This window comes from Charadrius vociferus, unplaced genomic scaffold, assembly GCF_000708025.1.
Source record: "Charadrius vociferus isolate BGI_N301 unplaced genomic scaffold, ASM70802v2 scaffold51, whole genome shotgun sequence".
Classification (NCBI taxonomy): domain Eukaryota; kingdom Metazoa; phylum Chordata; class Aves; order Charadriiformes; family Charadriidae; genus Charadrius; species Charadrius vociferus.
The window spans coordinates 5,382,024-5,406,950 of NW_009646939.1; the positions used below are offsets into that span (position 1 = coordinate 5,382,024).

The 24,927-nt window shown below is 39.7% G+C and overlaps 1 protein-coding gene across 1 annotated transcript in view; it reads right to left on the reverse strand.

Moving 5' to 3' along the window:
• Positions 1-5,196: 5,196 nt before the first annotated feature.
• Positions 5,197-24,927, reverse strand: part of TRANK1 (tetratricopeptide repeat and ankyrin repeat containing 1) — a 43,370-nt gene continuing 23,639 nt past the window's right edge. Inside the window, exons 15-23 of the mRNA XM_009895002.1 lie at positions 22,159-22,299; positions 21,302-21,458; positions 20,633-20,721; positions 16,575-16,678; positions 14,377-14,509; positions 13,310-13,455; positions 8,264-11,340; positions 6,587-6,685; positions 5,197-5,359 (exon numbers count right to left, since the gene is read on the reverse strand). Of these exons, the coding sequence (XP_009893304.1) occupies positions 5,247-5,359; positions 6,587-6,685; positions 8,264-11,340; positions 13,310-13,455; positions 14,377-14,509; positions 16,575-16,678; positions 20,633-20,721; positions 21,302-21,458; positions 22,159-22,299 (4,059 nt within the window). The 3' untranslated portion in view covers positions 5,197-5,246. The remainder of the gene's footprint in view (positions 5,360-6,586; positions 6,686-8,263; positions 11,341-13,309; positions 13,456-14,376; positions 14,510-16,574; positions 16,679-20,632; positions 20,722-21,301; positions 21,459-22,158; positions 22,300-24,927) is intronic.

The following is a 24,927-nucleotide window of genomic DNA, read 5'->3' on the forward strand; positions in this document are numbered from 1 at the left end:
TATCAGAGAAAGGGGGCTCAACCCTGCCCTGGTGACCAAGCACCACTAACACTGGCGCTACAGGTCTCCTTCCAAGGGCTGGTTGTTTTTTTAAATGTTGGACTACCAGTGTTGACACCTGCAACTGCAATGCATGTCTTCCCTTTTCTCTGGCCCCAAAAAATCCTGAATTAAGTCACCTTCAGTGGCAGCTGCAGTGAATGCTCCTCTAGGCAAATCAGCACATGGCTCAGAGCATCCTCCTGGGAGGGACAAATTTGAAACCTGGCCATCTCAGCAGCCTAGAGAAGTACTCCAGCCACCTGGCTGTTACGCAAGTACTCACCACCACGTTCTCCTCCAAGTAAACTTTTTCCTGACTCTCTCCTGATCTGTTCTTTTGACAGAGAAACTACTGAAGGTTTCCATACTGCATACTTCACTCACCCACTCCCAGGCTCACCCAGTCAAAGCTCCAATGACACAGAGGGTCTGAAGCTCACCTGTATTCACTGTTTTGCTTTCTGCATGTCTTTTGACATCTGAAACACCATTTCAGATCACCAGTACCTCTCAGCTCAGTGCGCTTTTGCCCCATATACCACACTGAGGTACCCAGCTTTCTCCAGAGGAAATAGGCACCTCATCCACTTCTGCTCTGGGATCCTTTTAGGCAGCTCCATGTAGAAGGGCTTTCTCTTTTTGGAGACCCTGTCCAAGACTCCTAGAAATGTAAACTTCCTGAGAGAAAGGCTGTGTGACGCATGTAGAGTGCTCCAAACTACACAGACACTGACTTTGACTGGGACATCGCTAATACTGGAGTAACTCAACGCTTATCATATCTAAGTGGACAAGGCAAGTCAGCAGTAGATCTCCTTGTCGTGTTTTGCTCTAACCCGTCTATTTCTTGGGAAGCAGCCAACTTTTAAACAGCTTGAATGTTCAGTCCCTGATTGTTTGAAGGTAAAAACCTGGTCCCATCATTTCATAAAGTACGTCTAGCACAAGACAAGCAAATGTTACAATGAATAGTTCGCAGAGAGGCAATATAGCACTGAACTGGTGTAACGCAGACCTACTCACCCCTTCACAAAAGGGAATTATAAGCATTTACTTCTACAAGATTTAGTGAAAACTACTTTATGGCATCACTATTATTTATTTTCTTACAGAATGTCTTAGAGGTAAACCTATTCTGTCAATTGTTTGCTAAAATTTCAGCACTGGTTTACACAGAACAATTTAGAAACCAGTTCATCAGAAGCCAAATGAAATGAACTTATAAGCATCTGGAGTATTGATGTTACTTAAATCACTAGCAATTGCGTCTTTATTTAAACGACAAAACTTTGTGGGCAGACTAAACAGAAGATGGGCTGTTGGTAGGTAAGAGTCGTCTACCAATTTCTTTCCAAACGCTATTTCCACAGATCAAGCAGCACAGAATGATCGTAACAGACTACAAAGGCACTGCAACCCGTCCTCTTGCAACAAGGCAGGGTCAACACAGCAAAGATGACAATACCAATACACACTACCTATGCACATCCATATACCATGCTCAAGTCACAGGCTGAAAGCAGTATGAGAAGTCCACGTCAGAAAACTGAAATAAATGCTCTAATTCTCACAGAGTATTTGTTTGTGACAGCTACCAACCTGAAAATTCAGCTGCTTTGGTATTTTAGTATCTGACTTAAGTGTCTTTATTTGAGTATATGTACAGTTAGAATTCTTGGTGTACAAATGTAGTCATGAAAACTATGAAATAAAATACGTAAACTCTTCCACCTCTTGCCACAGCAGCTCTTATAAATGGGCATTAGGGAAGACACTCAAAATTGCTGACGTCTACTACACCAAGATAAACAAGTAAAGAGAATGGGTGTCATCTGGTACTTCGCTAATACATTTCCAAGTTGCACACTAACTGAAAGCCTGAACGATAGATGTGCCATAAATCTAATTCACAGCAAGACCCGGAGACACTTTAGTAAGTGGAGGTGTGAATGTTTCCATGAAAACTGAATGCTCCAACAACAAAGGTAGAAGCTCAGCAGCAACAGCTGCGGTCCCCTTTTACACAAGGAAGGGTGCCTTAGAATTGGTTTTCAGCAAATAATGTCACGGGGATTGCTGGCAGGAAATCCTTTTATTTTATTTACACTGAAATAAGGCAATTTCTTCCCTCCTACGTTTCCAGTGAGCATAAAGGCAAAAGGCTTCCCTTTAGGAATGACGGCAAATACTTTAAAAACAGCCAGTATTTAAATGTTTTGTTGAGACAGAGTTTGTAACTGCTAATTGTTAGGAAACTTTTGGAATAAAACTGTGGGCAATATAATGAAACAATGCCTTTAAGAATCATAGAATCATAGAATGGTTTAGCTTGGAAAGGACCTTGAAGATCATTGAGTCCCCCCCCCCCTGCCATAGGCAGGAACACCTCCCACTAGACCAGGTTGCCCCAGGCCACGTCCCGCCTCACCTTGAACACCTCCAGGGATGGGGCCTCAACAACCTCTCTGGGCAACCTGTTCCAGTGCCTTACCACCCTCAAAGTGAAAAATTTCTTCCTAATGTTTAATCTAAACCTGCCCTCTTCCAGTTTGAAGCCATTCCCCCTCATCCTATTGCTACATGCCCAAGTAAAAAGTCCTTCCCCAGCTCTCCTGTAGGCCCCCTTTAGGTACTGGAAGGCGGCAATAAGATGTCCCCGGAGCCTTCTCTTCTCCGCGCTGAACAGCCCCAACTCGGAAAAGGTGGAAAGTACTTATCACTTACCACACAGTCCTTTGTATTCACGTGAGGTTCAAGCAAGCAAGAGATTTTTCTTGAGGAGTTTGAAATTTGGAGAACTCATCTTTTAGACCACAGCCCTGTCTTCTAACTACAGTAAATAGTTCATTCTCCTTTTTCATTTAGACATCATTTTTGTATCACCAGGGAGAGAGATTTTAAGTCACCGGTTTCTGTGCTCTTGAAGCCTTTTCTAAATTCTTTTCAACTCAACATGGCTTAGACAGGCAGAAGTGGGTGGATTAGCTTGACAGCCTGCATCCACTATTCAGTTCCAAGGTTTCAGTGCAATATGCATCTAACACATCATGGCTCTTAAGCCCTTTGAGGCATTTGCTGGTGCCAGAAGGCTGGAGCTTCCTCCAGGAGGAGAGAGATTTTTTAAATAACAAAAAACCCCAACAAGAGTATAGCTGGACAACCCCTTTTTTGCTAATTAAACATTGAAATAGGATTAATGCACACAGATCATTATTATCTGAAGAGACTGCCATGGAAAAGAAAGGTCTATGTTTATTTATGCATATCATCATAGAGGAAAAAACCCTTTAAGCACTGATATTGGTCTGGAGATCCAACTAGATTTCCCATCTCTGCTTGGACATTACTAAAATCTCTGAAACCATGAGCCCTGAAATTTGAACTGACATTAATTTGGGCTATCAGTCAGTATCCCACATGCTATTGAAGTAAATTCCATCTGGGAGTGCTGATTCAAAGTCAGAGAATGACCAGGGGTTTGTTTTGAACCATACCAAAGATGATAGGCCCCTGGACCAAGGAAATGAGATGAAGTTCTTGATGCAATATAACTTCTGTTATTACTTTTACTTCTACTTCTTTGTTTTCTCTTTGCTTGCCGTTCTGCAATAATGTTTTTAAAGCCTCACTTTTCCCATAAAGAGAAAGAAAAAGTATGATCACTAGATCTTTAAACTGCAGCCAGCTAGGATTTCTAAATTGTGATTGTCCTTTAAAAGTTTAGGTAGCATTTACTGCCACAAATGTAAACATTTAAGACAAGAAACTAATCAGGAAAGTTTCTTGGAGTAATCATTATAGAAAACAAAGCCAAATAAGTTACATTAACGATCCAACTTTCTTAATTCTTGATTTCTGTACAGTGCAAGTAACTAGCATTACATTTCATCAATGTATGTTTTTAAACTATCTTCTAGATCCTTGCTTAAGCAACAAGGCTTCTTTAAGAAGAAGCACTTAGTAAAGAGTCTTCTGGCAGACAACAGCAATTACAATGCAATAGATAACTATTACTGCTGCCCACGTTGCTCCATTCTACAGTAGTATTTCATTTTTACCTGTGTAAGACGTCCCACTTCCACGATGTCGTTGAGCATAATAACAAGTTAAGTTTTTGGCAAGAGGTAACTATTGAGGCAATTTGTTACATCTACAAAGTGGCTCCCTTTTCAGGACAAAATATTTCAACAACTAAATAATACTCTAACTAACTATACTGAACATGCAAATACACTAATTTAAAATGTGGCTAAAGGAGACTACAGTATGTTGGAAACATTGAAATCCCAGAAGTAAACCAGCATCAGTATGAACTGATACTCTGGACCCAACTTGTAAATCTCACTCATGCAGTTAGTCACATATGGATTTCAGAAAGCATTCAAAAAATAAGACACGATCAAATGATTTTAAAAATCTTACAGATTTTATAAAAACGTTATTATACATTACAAAAAGGCTTTTATCAGTTAAAGCTTACAAAACACTTAAAATGTGTAATATTTTTTAAAGAAAGATTATCTATATTTCCATATGTACAGGTAACAGTTTATAGCAAAACTTGAACAAATAGAAGACAATCCATAACTTTCATATGTATCTAATTAGAAGTATATACACTGTCAAAAATATGAATGTGTTTAGAAATTACTGTTCTTGTCTATAAAAATAGAAAAGAGAGATACTGTAAGTACCTCACCTGAAGACTCAAAAATTTCCAAATATAACAAGACTCAGAACACAGCAGGTTTACAATGGTAATCTAAAAACACTGATTAAAACCTCTTAAAATCAGAGAAGCTATCCTTCTATTTTTATGATTATTCCAGCTCAGAAGAATGATGATGTAAATTAACAGGGAAAAAGAAAAAGAAGACTGAGTGGAAAAATACCCCTGAGATAAGGCAGAAACATTATTACTTTTTCCTACTTGTTTCTTTGGCTTTTTGTTACTTTCAAGCTACCACATTGGTTTGAAAGGAAATTTGTCCCGTCATAGGTTTTAACAATTACATCATGACCACATAGGAAATTATTCTGACACAATACAAGTGATAAAAACCCAATAGTATAACCTGTTCTTTTTCTTCAGATTCTTCCCATTTCTGACCCCATCCTTCTATTTTTCTTTTTAAACATTTTTTTTTTAATTCTAAAATTATATTGTTAAGAGGACAGAATAGCCACCTGAATATTTTTTCTAATTACCATTTCCCACATCTTCCTTTTTTTCTTGAGGGTTTTTTATAGAAAAGTTCTTCAAAAGCCATGCTTTCATCTTCCACTTCATTTTCCAAGTCTCTATCGTGCACAAAGCCTATATTAAAAACAAGAAATTAATGCAGAATGGAAACCCCCAAAACCTTTTCCCCTTAGTACTACGACAAGCTATGTCATTGCTATTTATATATCAGCGATATACCTTCATATGTATATAATCACATTTAAGAAGTATTGGGCTGAATATGACAATGTGCCTAAGATCTCTGCTAGGAAGCAGAGATTGCTAAGCCACTCGCTGCACTAGTAATTAATTTTTACACTGAAAATATGTTTCTATTGTTACTGCTTTTGACTTTAAGAAGTATGTCTCTCCTCTCTCAAGGTTCAGTTTCAGCAGACAATACATTTGCTTATTGACTTCAAAGGCAGACTATAACGTTGCTTGTGAGACTGAGAGCACTCTCACGTAGTCTTACCAAACATGTCTTGCTTGGAATAGGAAGGTGTAACACAAGGCTTTATCACAATCAAATTTTCTGTAATAGAGCTACTCTAATGCTTTACATACAGTGCAATTTGTAAACCTGATCACTTAATTCCTGCCTTTTTATGCAATTGTTGCAATCCCACCACCTAAATATGTGCTTAAACCTGACCGTATAGGTAGGCACAATGAAGTCTTAAACGTGTCCTCAGAGGTCTGTGATGCAATAGACTACATCAACGTATGTTACTTTTGGTGTGAAACCAAGTGAAATGGAAGTGAAAACAAAAGAAAACCAACTGCATATAACATTTTTCCACAGAACTCTTAAAAGCAAGCTAAGGATTAGTTTTTTTAGCAAGCTGGTTTCCAAGAACTCGGATCCACACTGCCCATAAATGCACTGCAGCAGCAGACTTAAGAAACCCCACCATCTTATTGGTGAAGATGAAGATAGCTTCTCTTCTCTCCCCTCTGCCCAAGTTTCTATCCCAAAGACAGCACTTGAACCATAGTTACATGGGCATCTGTGTGTGCCTGTCTGCACACACACACACTCATACTTTATACCAGCTGGGATCCCCTGAGGTCCAGGGGAGGAGCCGTGCTCCATTCTGGCCGCCCTGTAACCAGCTGTGAGGCTCATGCTCTGTTTTAAAGAGCCACTGAGGAAAGACTGGTTAACTCATGTTTTCTGGAGTGCCACTAACTTGTTGCCTCGAGAGTAATTGAATATCCACAACGTTGCTGACTTGGAGACTAAAGTGATGCTAAGAGACCATTACTGAACAGTATCCTCTAGGGGACACAGAAACCTGCTGTAATTTGAAAATATACCTTCTTTTATCCGATGAGAGTCCATTTTCTTCAGCCACTCGTGAGCCTCGTCAATGGTGGCAAGCAATTTGTTGGCATGTTTGGTTATTATTTCTTCAGCTGAAATGGAGCACAATTATTCTGTAAGAACGCTAGCTGAGAGATGGACAGCAGCTAAAAGCCAAGCACAAAACGAAGTTACACAGAGCTGAGTTGTATGATGCTGCTGCAAAGCTAGAAGTCTCAGTCACCAGTGATCTCACCTGCGGTCAAATTCACCATTGGGGATGAAGATGCTGCATGTATTACTCCCCATTCCAATCAACATTACTAGCACTATGGAGAAGCTCTCCATCCTTGTGCCGTCCCTTTTAAGGTATACCTGAAACTCCTGAAAAAATCTGGTTTATCTATTTTTGGGTATTAAAGTTCCTGGCTTTCATTATCCCTCTGCAATTATACAAGTCAAAGTAAAACATGGACCTGAGATGTCACAATCTTTGCTTAACTGTACCATTAACGACTTGAAAAATGCTTGTTACAAAGCAAGGGAAAAGTTATCTCAAAGCCAAATAATTTCTGTAAATATATTTTCACTGAATGGAAGAACAAGGTAACATACATCAAGCAACTGTCATAACAAAATCAATTACCTAATTAAGCCTACCAAATCTATCATATTCATCACGACCATGGTTCATTGAGCAGAAAGCCAACTAAATAATAAGCAAAACTTTATGGACTTCATCCATATGTAAAAGCTTTCCACTAGGAGTAAAGATAAAGCTTACACATGAAGACCACAACCTAACATTTAGTTACAAATTTAACATATTTCACTGATCAGAGCTGATGAACATATCAAATATTACAGTTTTTCATTACTGTCAGACATCACAGGCAAAGTGACAACTTGACAAAGTTGGTGGATTTCTACAACTAAAGCCAGTAACAATGTTTTGATTTAAAATGTCACTTTCCCACAGCAAGTACCCCAAACAATTTTGCTCCTAGGCCACTCATTCAGTGATTCAATTTTGCTTGCAAAAGTCAGCACAGAATAATGCTTTAAGCATATGAAGGGGAAAAAAAAGATCAAATATCAAAATATATATCTTTTAAGTACCATAATTTACTGAACTTAATAATACCAGGGTTACCTTTGAGTGCCCAACACCCCACAGATTTGTAGTTAAGTATGCAGTTTTGTTCAGTCCTAGCAAAATTACAAGTTCAAGGGCAGACTAGTCAGAGATATCCTTAACCAAAGATTCCAAGTACTAACACTCTACCCCTGCATATCCAAATTACTATGGCTGGCAGAACTAAATAAGTAGGAAACACTAGAAAAATTAGTAAAGATTACTTGGTCTAATGTAACAGGCAGCTGTAACACCGTATACGTTCAGAGAACCCAGCACATCTGATCATGTAGTTAAAAATCACTTTACTATTTACTAAAACTCACCACTATTCACTTTACCTCTACTATGTGATGTATTACTTTGTGTGGAAGAGGTGAGAATATATCTTTTAATATTTTCAACTGTCTCATTTCTTTTCCTCAGCTACCTGCAATACCTGGAAATACCCTTCTCTTGATCACATTAAGAATTTCAAATGGAGCTTTGTCATGTCTAGAAGTTTGGCCACAAATGACATCTTAAATTGTTTAAAAGAAAACTGGAAAGGTTCTACCTTTAGCCCAGGCTTTTGTCTCATAGATTTCCTCTACCGCATCTGAAATCTTCTTAATATTCTCTTTGATTTTTCTCTGGCATAAGTTGGAACCTTCTTTGTACGCTAAATGGTCTCGTGTGTAAGTCTTTTCTGTAATAGCCTCCACTACCTCCCGTCCATCACATATTACTGGATCTATCTTTCTTCTGAAAAAGTCGGCATAGTATTTGTAGGCAGCATCATTATTTCTGTGTTTATCTGTGTTTCTGTGCTCTATGTAAGTCTCACTGGCCACAGAAATTGCATTTCTTTCTGCATGCAACTTTTCTTCCTCACTGATCTCTGTTGGTGTCACAGCTTCTGAAGTGTCGGCCTCCATGTTTTCTGATCGGCTGAAGTAGTGCTCGGAGCTCTGGTTAAATCTGACTCCACAGAGGTCACACTGGGTTTGGTCAATATCTGCTTTTTTGAAGATCTCTGATAAAAATTCCTCTCCTTCCATTGCAACAGGCTCAGCTTTGGAGCAGGCCTTCCTTTTCCACTTCATGCACAAAGAAACGAAATGGAAGACACGACGCAGGTGGCGTTGAGCAGATGCTTTCTGCTCTTGCTTCTGTTGCTTGCTGAGTGCAATGACTTCCAGGGGATCCTTTTGGTCCTCTAAGCAATGAACCCTTTCAAGTTCCTTTTCCAGCTCATCAGTGTATTCTGTCTTATCCAACGAGGTCATAAACCTGTCAAGGTTTATGGTTTCATATAAGATGCCCCGTATGGGTGGATGCCCCTGAGTGTAGGCAGAGTCCCACTTCCATCGGCAGTCAACCAAGTACTCTGCATCTCGCTCTGTCAGCAGCTCTTGCAGGCCTGCAGCAATTTCTCTTACATGTGTAGCATCGCTCACTTGTTCCACAACCCTTAGCAATCTTTCAGGCACTTTAGAGGGAGAGTCTTTTCTCATTGATTTCAGCATTGCCTTGATTTCAGGAAAGTAGTGGCACAAGAGGGATCTATATTTAGAATTCTGCACCTGATCAGCATTCAGTAACATCACTAAGCACAGCACTACAGTCCGCTCAGCCTCCCCTGAAGTTATGTAGTCAGGATCCTCGAAAGCATCCAGAAGGACATTGAACCTTCCATGAACTCCACACAAAACTTCTGTTAGATAACAGAGATGAAATCTGAAATTCTGTACAGCTACATATGCGTCCTTTGGTCTATACTCCTGTATAATAGAAAATGTGTCTTTAAGTTCTTTGTTATGGTCCTTGCTTCTGAATAAAAACTCCCAGTAATGAATGAGAGCAATGTAACTCTTTGGAAAACAGAGAGTAATGTTCTTGGAGAGACGCATCAGGACAGCACAACAGAGAATATACTGGAACTCCAACAACATCACTGTATTTCCAATGCTTGGAATCAGGTATCTCGTGCATTTCTTGACCAGGACATTCATAAAACGAAAAAAAAACCTTTTACAGTTTTCCGGGTTCTTATGAACATAGAATTGCTCAAGTGAATTTTCAAGAAGTCGAATGAAGCACAAGTGCGTTCTCCCTGCGTTTTCGGCATTTTTGTCAGGTAGCAACATACCATGTCTGCCCTCTATTCCTTTGGCCTTTCCTCCTTGGCCTTTACTGTTTGGGGAGTTTTTTGCCTTTAACAAAGCAAAGTTTAGCTCTTTGTTATAATCCTCCTCTTCCTTAAAAAGAAGTTTCTCAAATTCTTCAGGATATCCTGAAGCTAAGATAAAAATTTGCATGGCACTTAGCCACAAGTCAGTTGATTCTCTTCTGGCTGCTGTGTCTTTATTTTTGAACTTAAATGTGATGTACTCCTTCATCACTGCTCTACAGGGTTTGGAAATAACGTTACTGAATTCCAGTATTTCTTTGCATGCCTTTGGGTTCTCAGACAGTATTCTCAAATGAAAATGATTAGGAAAAAACATTTCTTGGAGGCCTTTACACAATGCGTATTTGTCAGCAGTCAAAATGTCATCAAAGTTTTTGCACTGATTCAGTAGCTCTTTAGGGAAAATGCGTGTGGCTTCCAACAGCAGACCGTTTACTGCCACCAGATGCATTTTACACTGAAATATTGTCTTTGCTTCACGGCGCAACAAGGGCCTGTGGTAATCCTCACAGGTTTTATCGTCACAGTTCAAGCCAACAATGAACTTCGTACAAATATTTGGGTAATGCTTGTTCAGTAACTCATGGGTGATAGCGCACAACCTGCTTAACAAGTGCTGATTCAACGCTGATTTTACCTCCTCTATGCTTACTGAAAAATCACCTTTAGTCTTCCTCTCTTTTAGACTTGGCTTGTCTAGCAAAAACTTGAGAATGGGTTCAGCTTCATTTTGAGAAACCTGGCAACTGTCACCTGTTGGGACGATCCCAAAATAAGCAAAGCATGACTTCACCATATCTTTCTCCGCATTGGTAGCTGCTTTCTTCAAACCCCTAACCAGGCTCAGAAGAGCCATTAAGCCGTGCGTTGCCATAAAAAGGATGTTCTGGCTAGGAGCGCTGCAGCGAGATAATGCAAAGAGAGCTTCAATTGCACCAGCCGAATGATTCAGAGATAGGAACTGACGGTATGCGTCGCTCAGCTTCACGAAGTCTCCCTTCAGAGCTCCCTGCAAAAACACAGCCTCAGCAATGCCAGACTTGTGCTCAGTTTCTTCACAAAGTTCGAGGGCTTCTCTTAGGATGACCTCCAAGTCCACCAGGTCCGATTCTGAACAGCGAGTCACACCGGCACGTGCTGCAGCAAGCAAACATGATGCACGAAACTCTTTTATAGCTGTGAGGTTGGCTGCTTCCAGAGCAAATCCGTGTTGTTTCATTAACTTTGCAGCTTCTTCCTCTCGACTTTCCCTTTTCAATAAGTCTGCTGTTTGGCGCAAGCATCCACGAGACTTCAGAAATTCAAGCTGATCCTCTATATCAAGTTTTGAGAGGACTTGCATCATCTCCTCAGTTCTGTTCATACTCAGGTACTTTGCGGCTGCTTCCAAATATAATTGATTTGCTGTACATGAGAGTTTGGAAACCGTTTGTCCTTTTGTATTTAACATCTCTTCATATCTGAAATAACAGATACATCAATTTACTACCACAGATGACTAACCTAGACAAAAAACCACTGCATTTTTAAAAAGCCCCTAAACCTTTAAACAAATAGCTGCCCCTAGAAGCCCTTCCTTCAAAAAGGCCAACTATTTCAAGTAATATGCCTGTCATGTAAAAAACAATCACATCAGCTTAAAAGATCTACAGAAAGAATTTAGTTACAACATAAGGCTGTCTGAGGCAAGATCATTAAAACTTCTGGTACAAACAAGATCACAAGGTTTACAGCATTAGTAAATCTTTCTCCATGCTGTCAAATCACTGTACAAATTATTTTAATTACATTTTGCCAGCGATAATCTTCTGTTTACTAAAGCAAGCCTCAATATAGAATGGTTGTTTACATGAACAGAAGCAAGAATGAAATAAATTCAAATTTCAATTAATTTTCCACAGGCCAATATAGATAATATTCTGTAAAATTTACATAAAGCAGTCAGTTTAGAGAACTCTTTAAATTCTGTCATGTGTATCTACATATACTTTGCTGAGTGCCTGAGCGAAGTACTCGGTTGTATCTTTCAAAACATGCACTTTAAAACACTCAGTTATTAATTAATATTGGCTGATGTAAAATTATTAAGATATGCCCCAAACCAGTCTTGCAAAAGTATTCTCTCCTGCATGCTGAGAATGAGTAATTTTTTCTTGATGGGTGAGTAAATTATCATTAACCTTTCATGATCATCTTTTTCACAATAAAGGTGGGAGTGCAGATTATTGTACCTATGCTGATGAATGCGCGTGAATGATTTGGGGAGGCTGATTAAAAAAAATTGTTAGCTCGTAAGGTGACTTAAATGCTTGAACTTTTTGATCAAACTATCTCTACGTATTAAACAAGCTTTAATCTTTCAAAAAACAGTTGCCATTATTAAAGGTACATCACAAAGGATTTCAGTGTAGGTGTATAAATGTAGGCCTTGCTAGAATTCTAATTGGTGTACATATTCTTTAAAAGTCATCAGTCAGTTTAGCTGTAATGAAAGGGGTGGCCAATAAATGAACTGTTTACTCAAGAATGTGCTAATGAGGTCACAGGGATGGTGCCAGATGCAAAATTCTGTCAAAAAGATACTAATAAAATCAGTTATCAAGCACAGTTGAGAGGCTGTTCTTAACTGCCCTGAGCCAGCACAGGGGAGGTGGTATGGAAAAGTTCATCTCAGAGGAGACTGGGACCAAGAATCTGTCAGAGAGGCAGCGGAAGCTGCTTACTTAATTTACTATTCTTTGCTCTTAAGTTAGAGATTTTGAGAGACAACTAGCTTATTTGCCACAACGACTGCTGCATTATAGACCATACATCTAATCACAGCATCACAGGTTGGAAAAGACCTTTAAGATCATCTAGTCCAATCATTAACCTAACACTGACAAGCCCACCACTAAACCATGTCCCTGAGCACTGTATCTACACGACCCTTAAATACCTCCAGGGATGGGGAGTCCACCACTGCCCTGGGTAACTCGTTCCAATGCCTGATGACCCTTTCAGTAAAGAAATTCTTCCCGATATCCAATCTAATGTTTATACTCCTACAGAAGTCAGTGACTGAGTACCTAAATCTATTACTATTTAACTTATAAAAGAGAAGTATTTAATACTTCTATTAAATGTTTGTGTCATATTTACCTTAAGAACCTAGTTCAGAGGACTGGCTGAAGGAGAACTTGCATGACTAGTAATACAGACTGGACAAAAATCCCAGGAAAATGAAGCTAGTCACTGCTCCTGCAGTAGAATGCTTTCACTGTGTTATCATTACCCAAGTGAGAATTCTGACAAGGTTAATGTAACTTCATATAAAACAAAGCCACCAGCCAAAACTCTTGTGAAAATCTGATGGGGAGCCAGCTATATTATGCTGAATATAGAAAGGGAAAAGAGAATTATATTCCAGTACCACCTTGGAAAACATACCTTTCAACTGCTTTTGCTGCTTCTTCATAGAGTTCTTCCTGACAATACATTTTAATTGCCAGATCAAACTCCTCAATTTGTTCATAACATTCAGATGCTTCTTTGTAGCACTGGCTTTTCTGATAGTAAACTGCAGCATCTTTCATCTGCAATACAGAAGTCAGTAATAAAACTGAAGTGCTCTAAACAGTAAAAACTACATGAAAAGAATAAATTTAGTAATTCCATCATGTATGTGTCTTGTAGATAAGCACACTTTAATAAAATGTAATTAAAGTATCTGAATGTAATTAAATACATATTAAAATAACCATCATTAAAGCTGAACAGATTTTTAAAAAACCTTAAAAATATTTGTGTCTGAAAAACTAGAATGTAAAATTCAAGGTATTATACAGGATTTCCAATGTACTTTTTATTCACCCAGCTCTGCCTGTTGTTAAAAAACACCACACACACTTCTGTTGACTTGCACATTTCTCAGAGTCAACAGGATTAAATTAAAACGGTTATAGATGCAGAATGGGAACCCTAACCTTGTATCTTAAACTTTAAATATTTGGAAGCAATTACTTTACATTCTTTTAGTGGAAATGCACTGCAAATAAAAAATGTTAAATACCCTCATACACTTAGAAAATTATTGTTAGTACATTACTTAACCCTTGCAAGTTTCAAGGTTCCACTTAGATGGCTGTAATCATTGAAGTTTCAGTATCATCAGAGTGCTGACTGAAGTAACAGCTTAAGTTTCATGAAATTGGTCATTAATTAACTTTCATCTGCAAAGCAGAAATGACTGATGGTAACATTTGTGGTAAGCCAAAGGAAAAAAAAAAAAAAAAACAAAACTAGACTGCCTAATTGCATCATTGTCCTCTTCATTCCTCTTCTGGCTATTCTGTGACAAATGCTTCCTCTTGAACAGCCCAACTTAAAGAGTTGTTTTAGTTCAGCTACTATCATGTCACAGAAAAATACTGTTACCTTATGAGTAAAAGGAGGGGGGGGGGAAGCTGTAGGAAAAGGAAAGTGATAAGGAGAGCATAGTTTAGAGTATTTAATACCTTTCCTAACTTTTTACACAGTTCTGCACAGAGCCGGAACTCCTTTGACTGAAAGAGACATTTTAGTGACAATTTTGGTTCTCCACATTCCAAGTAAGTTTTAGCCAATGTCATATACTCCGTCTGTTTTTCCCTGTAGAAAGTAAGAGAAAATTACCGCTTACATCCAAACCAACACTGACATCATGTGTTCTTCTTCATACATAACCTGACGAGGTATTACCTTACAATTAGTTATATTTTGGGCTGACACTGTTCTGTCCAGAAGTCTGTTCCAGAATCTCACTGCTCTGCCAGTAAAAGCTATTTAAAAAAAAAAAAGAATTCTAAAACTAAAGTCTACTGGTGTGGTTTTGTGTTGCTTCTCTTTTCTAGCTTAATTTGTTTCTTCTTCCTTTCTGTTGTTTAGCCCCAGTGCCATTAAAGGCAACAACGAAATTTGTTCTCAGCCTTTGTTCTGTATAACTAAACAGGTCCAACCTTCCTGGTATCAACACAGCATGACTACTTTCTTCCCAGACCTAGTCTGAATTCATCATTCTTGAGCCTGGAGGATCAGAATCCTGCAGAGCATTTCATACTGTAGAGCATGCAGGAATCTTGCTTATGCTTTGTACACCAGCATTAATACCTCTACTAAAAAAAGAAAAAGCCATTTTCACAGATTCATTATCACACATGTTCTGTCAACTTAACATAACCTAATATACCCAATTTCTTCTCAAATTTAATTCAGTTGACAAGCACCCCAGTTTCCAGCCAACTGAAAAAAAAGTTTTTCAGTCCCATCGACAAATCCTCTACGATCACGAAATTTTATGAGTATCCTTATACTTCTAGCCAGGTGTCCTGGTTTCAGCTGGGAATTTCTTTCTAGTGATTGCTGTGAAAGGAATGTCACTAATGCCTATTGGTTCTACTTGTTGCTAAGTGATGTTTACACTATTCAAGGACTTTTTTCAGCTTCCCACAGAAACATAGACAGAAGGATGGAATGGCCAATGAAATATTGCATACCATAGATGTCATGCTCAGTAGATAAATGGGGGTTAGCTGCTGGGGGAAAATCCGTGATCACTACTCAGGATGGTGCCAGTTCACCAGGCAGTGCGAGTGACTCCTGCCATTATTATTACTGTTGTTATTATTGTTTTTTTTTCTATTTCTGTTACTGTTCTATTAAACTGTCCTTATCTCAACCCATGAGGTTTTTTTCTCCCTTTCCCCTCCTTTTTACCCCTCTTCTCCCCACCATTCTGGCGGGGGGAAAGGGAGGGGGGTGGTGAGTGAGCAGCTGCATGGTTGTACTTGCTGGCTGGGGTTAAACCATGACAACAGAGCCACTAATATAAAACAGGTAATTTAAAAAGGTAAAACCTTGATTAACTCCAGTAATGACATTTCTCCAGACCTTCCCCCTTCTCCCTTCAGTGCTGGCTTCCTCTGCTCTAGTCATTCCTTACCCACTCTGCTATCACTGCTAGTGTTCAGCCTCCCCAGCGTGAACAGGAATTCATTCACTTAGGTCTAGAGTCCTCCCCATGAGGTTTTTTCCTGTCTTATTTGAGACAAGTCCCAAACAGGTTTTCAGCTTTTTCAGGAAACTGCAAACTTTCTCCCCTGTCAAACCCTTGAGCTATTTTGCCCAGCAGATAGCATGAATTAAATGATCCATCTCAAAACCTGTCCCTTTGAAACTGCCCTTTGGTTCAGACCTAGTTACGCTTGCTTAGTTTAGATTGGCTCTGACACTAATTTTACTTCAGAACTCCCTTTTTGTTCGCAGCTTTTCTTCCCTGATGTACAACGCCATTCCTTCTTCTTTGTTAAGTGAATATGCAGTGGGATTAACTGGAGTTGAGCACTGCTGATGGCATATGCTCTTCTATCTGTATCTAATATAAAGCCTCTTGAGGTAATCCAAATCCTGTTGCTTTTCTCTCACATAACCAGTAAGTCCCATCAAGGGCCATGTTCGGTTTGGACAGCTGTCCCCCGGATCCTGTTGGAGCTGTGCTAGACTTTCCAGTTTCTTAAATCTCTTTTGCCACCCACGGACAAAGATGTGAAGACACCTTGCCCACGTGGTTCTCCCATGTCTCCGGTCTCCATGTCTGTGGTGGGAATCTCCCCCTGCACACACACCCATGAAGTTCAGCACCACAGAATGACACTCGCTCATCTGCAACTACACTTACCTGGGGCTGCTTTTCTTTGAGTGCACTTTGAGGACAGCATCGTGTGCCAGGGCCAGTTTTGACTTCTCAGCTGCTCCTCCCTTTTGGTAACACTTGGCTGCCACCTGGGGTGAAATGGTACACAGCAGTCACACATGTGCCTCCCGCCCATGGCTTATCACATAAAGGCAATACTTAATTTTACAGGCACTGGAATGAAAAGAGAAAGACTGGCAGGGGGCCAGGAAGAAGGAAAAGGTAAAACATTGCAGTATATTTTAGGACAAAAAGAAAAGCTTTAAAGTCAGTCCACATGGGACTGTCACAATTAGAATTTTAATTACAGTGTTTTACATGGAAGTAGTGAAAGCAAAATTCCTGGTAGGCAGGTAGAACAAACAGCACATGCAATTTGAATGATGGCCTAAACCATTAATTGGTAAGTCACCAGGCATCTACCACATAAATTCTATTAATAAAAGTTAGGAAAACCAATGTGTGCAAAGTTAAATTGAAAACCACGGAACATTTATTCATGCTTTTACTGTACCAGGCCCTTTCTGGATAAGCTAAAGGGGAACAGCGGGAATTACCATGCTCCTGGCAAGGTTTGTTTCATTATCACCTCACTCATTCTGCAATACCATTATTTCTTTATTCTGTCCATTAATTTAGTATTTGCTTCTGTTTGGAAGTTGCACATTGCAAGCCACTCTTAGAACTGCCAAATTCACCAGATAATTTCTTCTTAATGTACCAATGATAAGCAAAGATCGGGTTTATAAAGAAAACAGAGTAGCAGATAATATAGCTAATACATTTCAGATTTTAAGATTAAATGTTTTCAGCTGTGTGTTTTTTATCTAAACACTTTTCTGTCCATTTAGGAAATTGCTTTTTTTTTTTTTTTTCCCAAGGGGAGATAAAGACTGTCTGATTTTTGCCTTGTTATAAATTTCTACTTTCCATGGAAAAAAATATATGTTGCTATCAGAAAAAAAATGGAGGATTTTCTTCTGCCATGATGAAAAAAAGTATCCAAAATTTTATTTTACAGAATCATACAACCATAGAGTATCTCAAGTTGGAAGGAACTCATAAGGATCATTGAGTTCAACCCCGTGCTCCTCACAGGACTACCTAAAACTAAACCATACAACTAAGAGCATCATCCAGATGCTCCTTGAATTCTGACAGGCTTGGTGCTGTGACCACTTCCCTGGGGAGCCTGTTCCAGTGACCGACCACCCTCTCAGTGAAGAACCTTTTCCTAATGTCCAATCTGAACTTCCCCTGATGCAGCTTCATTCCATTTCTTATCGCTGGTCACTAGAGATCAGCACCTCCCCTTACACTGCCCCCCTTGAGGAAGTTGTAGAGTGTGATGTGGTCACCCCTCAGCCTTCTCTTCTCCAAGTTGAACAAGCCAAGTAACCTCAACCATTCCTTGTAAGTCTTGCCCGTAAGACCTTTCACCATCTTGGTTGCCCTCCTCTGGACACTCTCTGATAGTCTCATGTCCTTCTTATACTGAGGCGCCCAAAACTGCACACAGTACTCGAGGTGGGGCCACACCAGTGCAGTGTAGAGTGGGACAATCGCCTCCTTCAACCAGATAGCTATGTTGTGCTTGATGCACCCCAGGACACAGTTGACCTTTTTTGCTGCCAGGGCACACTGTTGACTCATATTTAACTTGCCATCAACCCAGCCTCCCAGATCTCTTTTTGCAGGACTGCTCTCCAGACTCTTGTCTCCCAGTTTGTACATATAACCAGGATTACCCTATCCCAGGTGCAGAATCTGGCACTTGCTCTTGTTGAATATCATATGGCTGGTGATTGCTCAGCTCTCTAGCCTATCCAGATATCTCTGTAAGGCCTCTCTACCCTCAACAGTTCCTCCTAGTTTAGTATCGTCAGCAAATTTACTTAATGAACGTTCAATTCCTGCATCCAGATCATTTATAAAAACATTAAAGAGCAGTGACCCTAAAATTCAGCCCTGGGGAACCCCACTGGTGACTGACCACCAGCCTCATATAAGCCAATTTACTACAACTCTTTGAGCCTGACCCATCAGCCAATTGCTCACCTGATGTTTCATGGACTTAGTCTAGCTGTGTCCCGGACATTTTGTCCAGAAGAATACTGTGAGAGACAGCAACAAAAGCTTTGATAAAATCCAAAACCACCACATCTACTGGTTTCCATTGGTCAACTACATGGGTGACCTTGTCATAAAAGGGAATTAAGGTAGTTAAGCAGGAATTTCCCCTTGTGAACCCATGCTGGCTATGACCAGTGATTGCATTCTCTCAAGTGCTTTTCAATAACTTTCAGAATAACATTCTTCATAATTTTACCAGGCACTGAAATGAGACTGATAGGTCTGTAATTACCAGGGTCTTCCTTCTTACCCTTCTTGAAAACTGGGAGAACATTTGCCATCTTTCAGTGTACTGTGACCTCTTCAGACTCCCAAGATTGTTGAAAAATAATTGAGAGGTCCAGCAATAAAATCAGCCAGCTCTTTCAGTACCCTGGAATGAATCCCATGGAGACCCATAGACTTATGCATATCCACCTGGAGCAGCAAGTCTCAAACAAGTTCAGAGTTGGTTGGGAGTTTATCATCTCATTCACAGTCTTCTAACACAGGGCTCCAGGGGTCCCAGGGCCCATCATCAGTGTTAAAGACAGGCAAAGACGGCATTAAACACCTCTGCTTTGTCTACGTCCCCATTTATGAGGTGACTGACCTCATCAAGTAATGGACCAATGTTATCTCTAATCCTCCTTTCGCTGTTAACGTATTTAAAAAAGCCCTTTTTCTTGGCCTTCACAGTGCTGGCCAGCTCAAACTCTAATCGAGCTTTGGCCACACGAATTTTCTCCCTACAGTGGCAAACAGTGTCCCCGTAGTCCTCGCGTGTTGCCTGTCCTTGTGTCCAATGTCCATACACTTTCCTTTACTGCCTAAGTTCTACAAGAAGATCCCTGCTCAACCAAGCCAGCCTTCTGCCCCACTTGCTTGACTTCTGACACTTTGGAATTGCCTGCTCTTGAGCTCTTAAGAGATGGCTCTTCAAAAGTGACCAGCATTCATGGACCCCAAGATCTTCAAAAGTAGATTCCCAGAGAACCTTACTAAGTAGCTCCTTCAGCAGCCCAAAGTCTGCTCTCCCCATATCCAGGGTTGAAGTTTTGCTGGCAGTTTTTCTCCTCTCAGTGATTTGAAGCTCAACTACTCTGTGGTCACTGTGTCACTTCAATGTGCTCCAGAAATTTCCTGTACCTGTTTGTGTGCGCTGTATGATACTCCTAGTTGATGTCCAGGAAGTTAAAATCACCCATAAGTACAAGGGCAGTTGGTATAGAGACATTCCTTAATTTCTTGTAGAATAATTCATTGCTGTTGTCATCCTGGCTGGGTTTTGCTTTCATTCCATTAACTGTCATCCCATATCTGGATTGTATTAACTATCAATTTAGGAAATAAAAGACTGTAAAATCTCCATGTTCTTTAAATAATCAGGGAATGAAACCATCATTTTGCTACTCTTTCTGCAGTTTTCTTAGTGCTCCCTTGGTTCTTACACACTGTTCCTTAATGTGTGTTTCACACCCATCCCTAATTACTGTCCAAAAAAACATAAAAGGGCTCAGATCACCACCCAAATCAATATACTTCCAAGAAGTGTTTTCATTTTCCTACAGTAATGCACAATGATATAGTCAAGCACCTGGTTTAGATTCACAAATTCCAGTCGTTACTAACAATTGTGTTTTTCCAACCACATTTCATTTGTGCACATTAAAATGTTTTTCACTCATTGGACTGCAAATTTCTAAGCAGTGCATTTAAGGTTACAGACAATAGGCTTGCTCTCCCTGCTTACTGCTTACAAGTCGTTTACAAGTAGTCTGTAGACATTTACTCAACTACAAACCACAAACTAAGATACACTGCTACAGAGCAACTGAAGGTTTACAGATAATTTTATAGATGTAAAGAAAAAAAAAAAAAAAGTTCCAGAGCAGTCATGAATCCTTAGTTCAATAAACATTTGCTCCTACCTCCCAGAACTGATGTTTAGCATAGTAGTCTCCCTGTGCAATCCATTCTTCTGGAGTTGAAGTTTTAGCAAACATGCTGTCATCTAAGTCTAGAAGGTTAGAGGTAATCATTTTATGTTAAAATGGATAAACCACAGAAACCACCTATCATGTATCAAAACTAAGCATTAATATCTCATAATGTTCGAAACTCTGATTTGTGCTCACACCAGTAATGGTAACTGTGAGTTAAATACATGTTGTCCCTCTCAATCAGCACTGAAAATCAACAAGTTGAGTTTGGTTTTGAAAGACATTTAAAAATCATGCTTGTTTTTTGGACAAAACTTTGAGTAAATCCACTGTCTTTATGAAAGAATTGGGTTTCTATTTTATAAATCTCTTTTAGATGGAATGCTTTTTCATGAACAGCCTTCATTAACGTGCAGGAAAAACTACACAAATGAATTAGCAAGGAAGTTAAGTATTAACATATACAGCTGATCTTTAGAGCCAAAAGAAATAAGATGCACTGAAATCAGTGGAAACCTGCAAGGGCAGTTATGACTATGCATACTGTTAGAGGGACCAAGGAATTTAACCTTCTTTATTACACAGCCTAAAAGCAAGAAAGCGTGAGTAGGCTGTCCTGTTTGACAGTCTTTTAAGAGAGTTTTGGGATAACTTTACCTTTCTTTTCATCTGCTTTGACAACCCGAACAAATTCTCTTTTGATGAAATACTTAAAAGCTGGAGCCCGTTTATCACTGTCTTCATCGAAGATCCAAAGATTGACCCTGGCTCTTGTAATGGCAGTATACAATTGCTTCAGTTCTCCATTCAGCATCTGAAGCAGAACCAAAAACAAACAAAAAAAAGGCAATACACCAAACCAAAATAAAATAAATGAAATGCCATATGAGCTAAACTGTTAGAAAGAAACATACTTTGTAGTTATAAGAAAACAGTGAATATATATAGAATGAATAACACATAAGAAAGTATCTTTAAGCAAGTCTAAACATTAAATATGTGATTTTTCAATCACATAAGCCATTGTCCAGCTAATTTGCATGCAACTACTGCTACAGCAAATGTAGCAGCTGCAGGTGTGACAGTCCATTTTCCTTCTAATCACTCGCCTGTGTAATTATTCATTTTTTACCATACAATCCTGAAGATATCTGACTAACTAGATTCTAAGAAGTTTCCTTAATTTTAAGGTAGTGAAACTGATCTGAAACCAGACTAAAGCAATAATATTGACAAGCCGATTTGCTATTTGTTTTAACCACAGCTGTTCTGTAAATATACCTGTCTATTACACGTAGGTTTTATTCTCTTATCAAATTACTCTCGCAAAAAAATCCTCTTATCTTTAAAAATCAAGATTATATTATACAAATGTGAACAACTACCAAAAAGATAGAGCAACCTCGATAAGCATGGAACTACAGGATGAAAGGATTTTTCGAAGAAATTTCTCTGCTTCTAAGATTTAAGAATTTAGTTTATCCTTCCTGTTCCAAATGTTATGAAAAACCTACCTTGTACATTTCTACATTAAAAGGAGTTCTTTTCGGCATACCAGTAGCATCCTCTAAAGGCATTTCAATTAGCAATTTGCTTCCGACTTGCACATCCAAATCGGGAGTATAAGAAGAAATGATCTTCCATTCTTTGCTAGCCTAAAATGTCAAGGGAATGAGGTTTACTTGTATGCAGCAACCGCTACTGCCCACATATGCAAAAGATAAGGTCATACGTTGTCATCGACCAACATCCCGCCGCAACTGAAGAAGGCTCAGAGGAGATGGATGGAAAAAAAAAAATATTATCTCAGGGAAGATTGTAATGAATGACCACCACTTTTCATCAAGAAAGCTGAACTTCTCAATACAAGTGGTATTGGAAGGTAACCTTTGTTTGAGATACACAGCTGTACCAGGCAGTCATCAGGCTGAATAAAAAAACTTTCCCCGAAATAGCTAGTAGAGAGTAATATACTCCTGAGCCAGCCAGACCAACGTGGGGAAGTGAAAATGTGGCTCATCTCAGAGCATGTAAAAACTGAGCAACAAACAAAACAAACCTGGAAGAATGCAACTGGCTTGAGCTGGCTTCAAGCTATGTATTACTGCCCCGGGACTGGGAATGCCCAGCATCGTGATGGTGGAACATACAGGGGACTGCTAATGGGAATCACATTGGTATTGTGATTCTGCTGTATATTGCCACTGTTATATTACACTTGTCTTGTGATTTCAGGGTACTGCTGTATCACTCTTCTAAATCCTAATCACATGCAACGCCTAATATATCAAATAAGTAAACTGGATATTAAACATGAAAACCTCCTTGGGTCGACTATACATTTTTAGCTAAACTTGCAGATACACACCCCGTACAATAGATGGCCCATGTATGGGGAAATGGAGGAAATCAGGTTACCCTCACCATGGATGAGGCTCAAGGTTTAGTCCTAGGGCCAGGGATTCTCCTACAAACCCCAATACAGCAGCAGGCAGACCCACTGTGGGGGTGTGCTGAGCACTGGGCCAGGCAGCTCCCTGCTGACCCAGGGCAGGGCGAAAGGTAAATAGTAGTGGGGTAATGCTCATGAGTTGCAATCTGTCATGCTAAAGTCGGCAAAGACATGTTGGATAGATCTTAGCCTGTTGGTCAGGATGGGCAGCCACCAAAACTCCTTAACACTACAAAAATCACAAGCTGGGTGAGTTGCAGACCAGCTGGCCCACAACTCGTCAACCTCCTTGTCACTGTAGCACCAAGGAGACTTGGAGCAAGGAGGATCCAGACAAAGGGAGGCAAGTGGTTGCTGTCCTTTGGCTGGTGCACCGACAAGGCAGTTCTCTGAACAGGGACCAGATTATTCACCTTGGCAGGAAGAGGCAGTGGATTAACAAGAGGGAAATCTGGGACATCATCCTTGGCATGCGAGTCATCACCAGTGCTTGTGTAAAACGTGATGTGGTGGAGCCCATGGACAAAAAGGGTTTGAAGCCATGGAGGTGGACCCACCAGTATCCCATACAGGCATATATTCTCATCCTCATGGTGCCCAGGCAAGATGGCTGGTCATTCGTGCCATGAATGTATTAAGCTCAGTGTGCAACACCAGTATTCACTACTGCTGGTCTGAGCCAGGGAGCGGAATAGCACCTGCAAAGACACCCCCTTGGATGAAGGCTCAGAGATCAGCAGAAAAACACTTACAGGGAATATCTAAAAAAGCCTGGTCAGAGAATATTGGACTCTGAGACAGGGACACGTGAGAAATGTCTACAAACATGCACAGACATGCTAAAATATATGTTAAGTATGGCAGCAGATTGGTGTTGTGCACTCTCATGCCATGTAATAAATCACACCTAATCACACCTTTCTGCAGGTTCCTGAATCCCCACAAAACTAGCAACTCAGAAAATCGTAAGTATATTAAGTTATGTTCATTTTTTCCCCTTTTAGGTACTTAATTGAAATCTGATTACATAGTGCCAAGTTTCTGGCACAAAATGAAAAATATACATAATAAGGCTGAAACAGCTTTTTTTTGGATATATATATATTTCAGAGCTTTAAGCAACCCAATACCGGTTAACTGTCTTCCAGTGGGGAAAAAAGGCAGGAAACCTTTCTTGCGAAATGTATTTTGAAGTTAATATTGCAGTAATTCATAAATCAAAACATTCCTAAGGCTGTCATGAATTACAAAAGGACAACCAGCTAATGGTACCAGTTTGGTCAACAGCTTGCTGGGTTTTGGAAGTTTGGGGTTTTTTTCTGTTTTGATTCTTCATTCAAATCTGCTTCTTGAAACAAGACTAATTTCAAAACTAATTTTCAAGTCCAATAAAAAGAAAACCCAACACGTTACAAGCAGCGCGCATTCGCTGTGTTTACAACAGTTCACTTATTCAGCTTTTTAAAACTAGAAAACCCCAGGCTGAGCTGCTTTTTTGCCTCCTTGTTTAGCTTCTCAAATCAACTCAATTACTCATGACTCGCAGGAAAAGGGAGAAATTGTATGAAAACAGTTCTCCGGGCCTGACGTACATTAGTCTAAGTTAAAATGCTCTGTACAACTCAACTCTGTTAAACTGATTCTGCTAAATTCTGCTGAACGGTTCATTGCTTTTCTGAGTACAACTTGCATCACAAAAAACAAATTAACTTTGAGAAATCTGCCATGACAGCCTGTACTGTACTGTGCCCAAATCTCAGTAAGCCAGATAGAAAGTCATTTACCTCAAGCTCCTTCCTTCTACTCTCACCACATAATGTCCACTAACCTC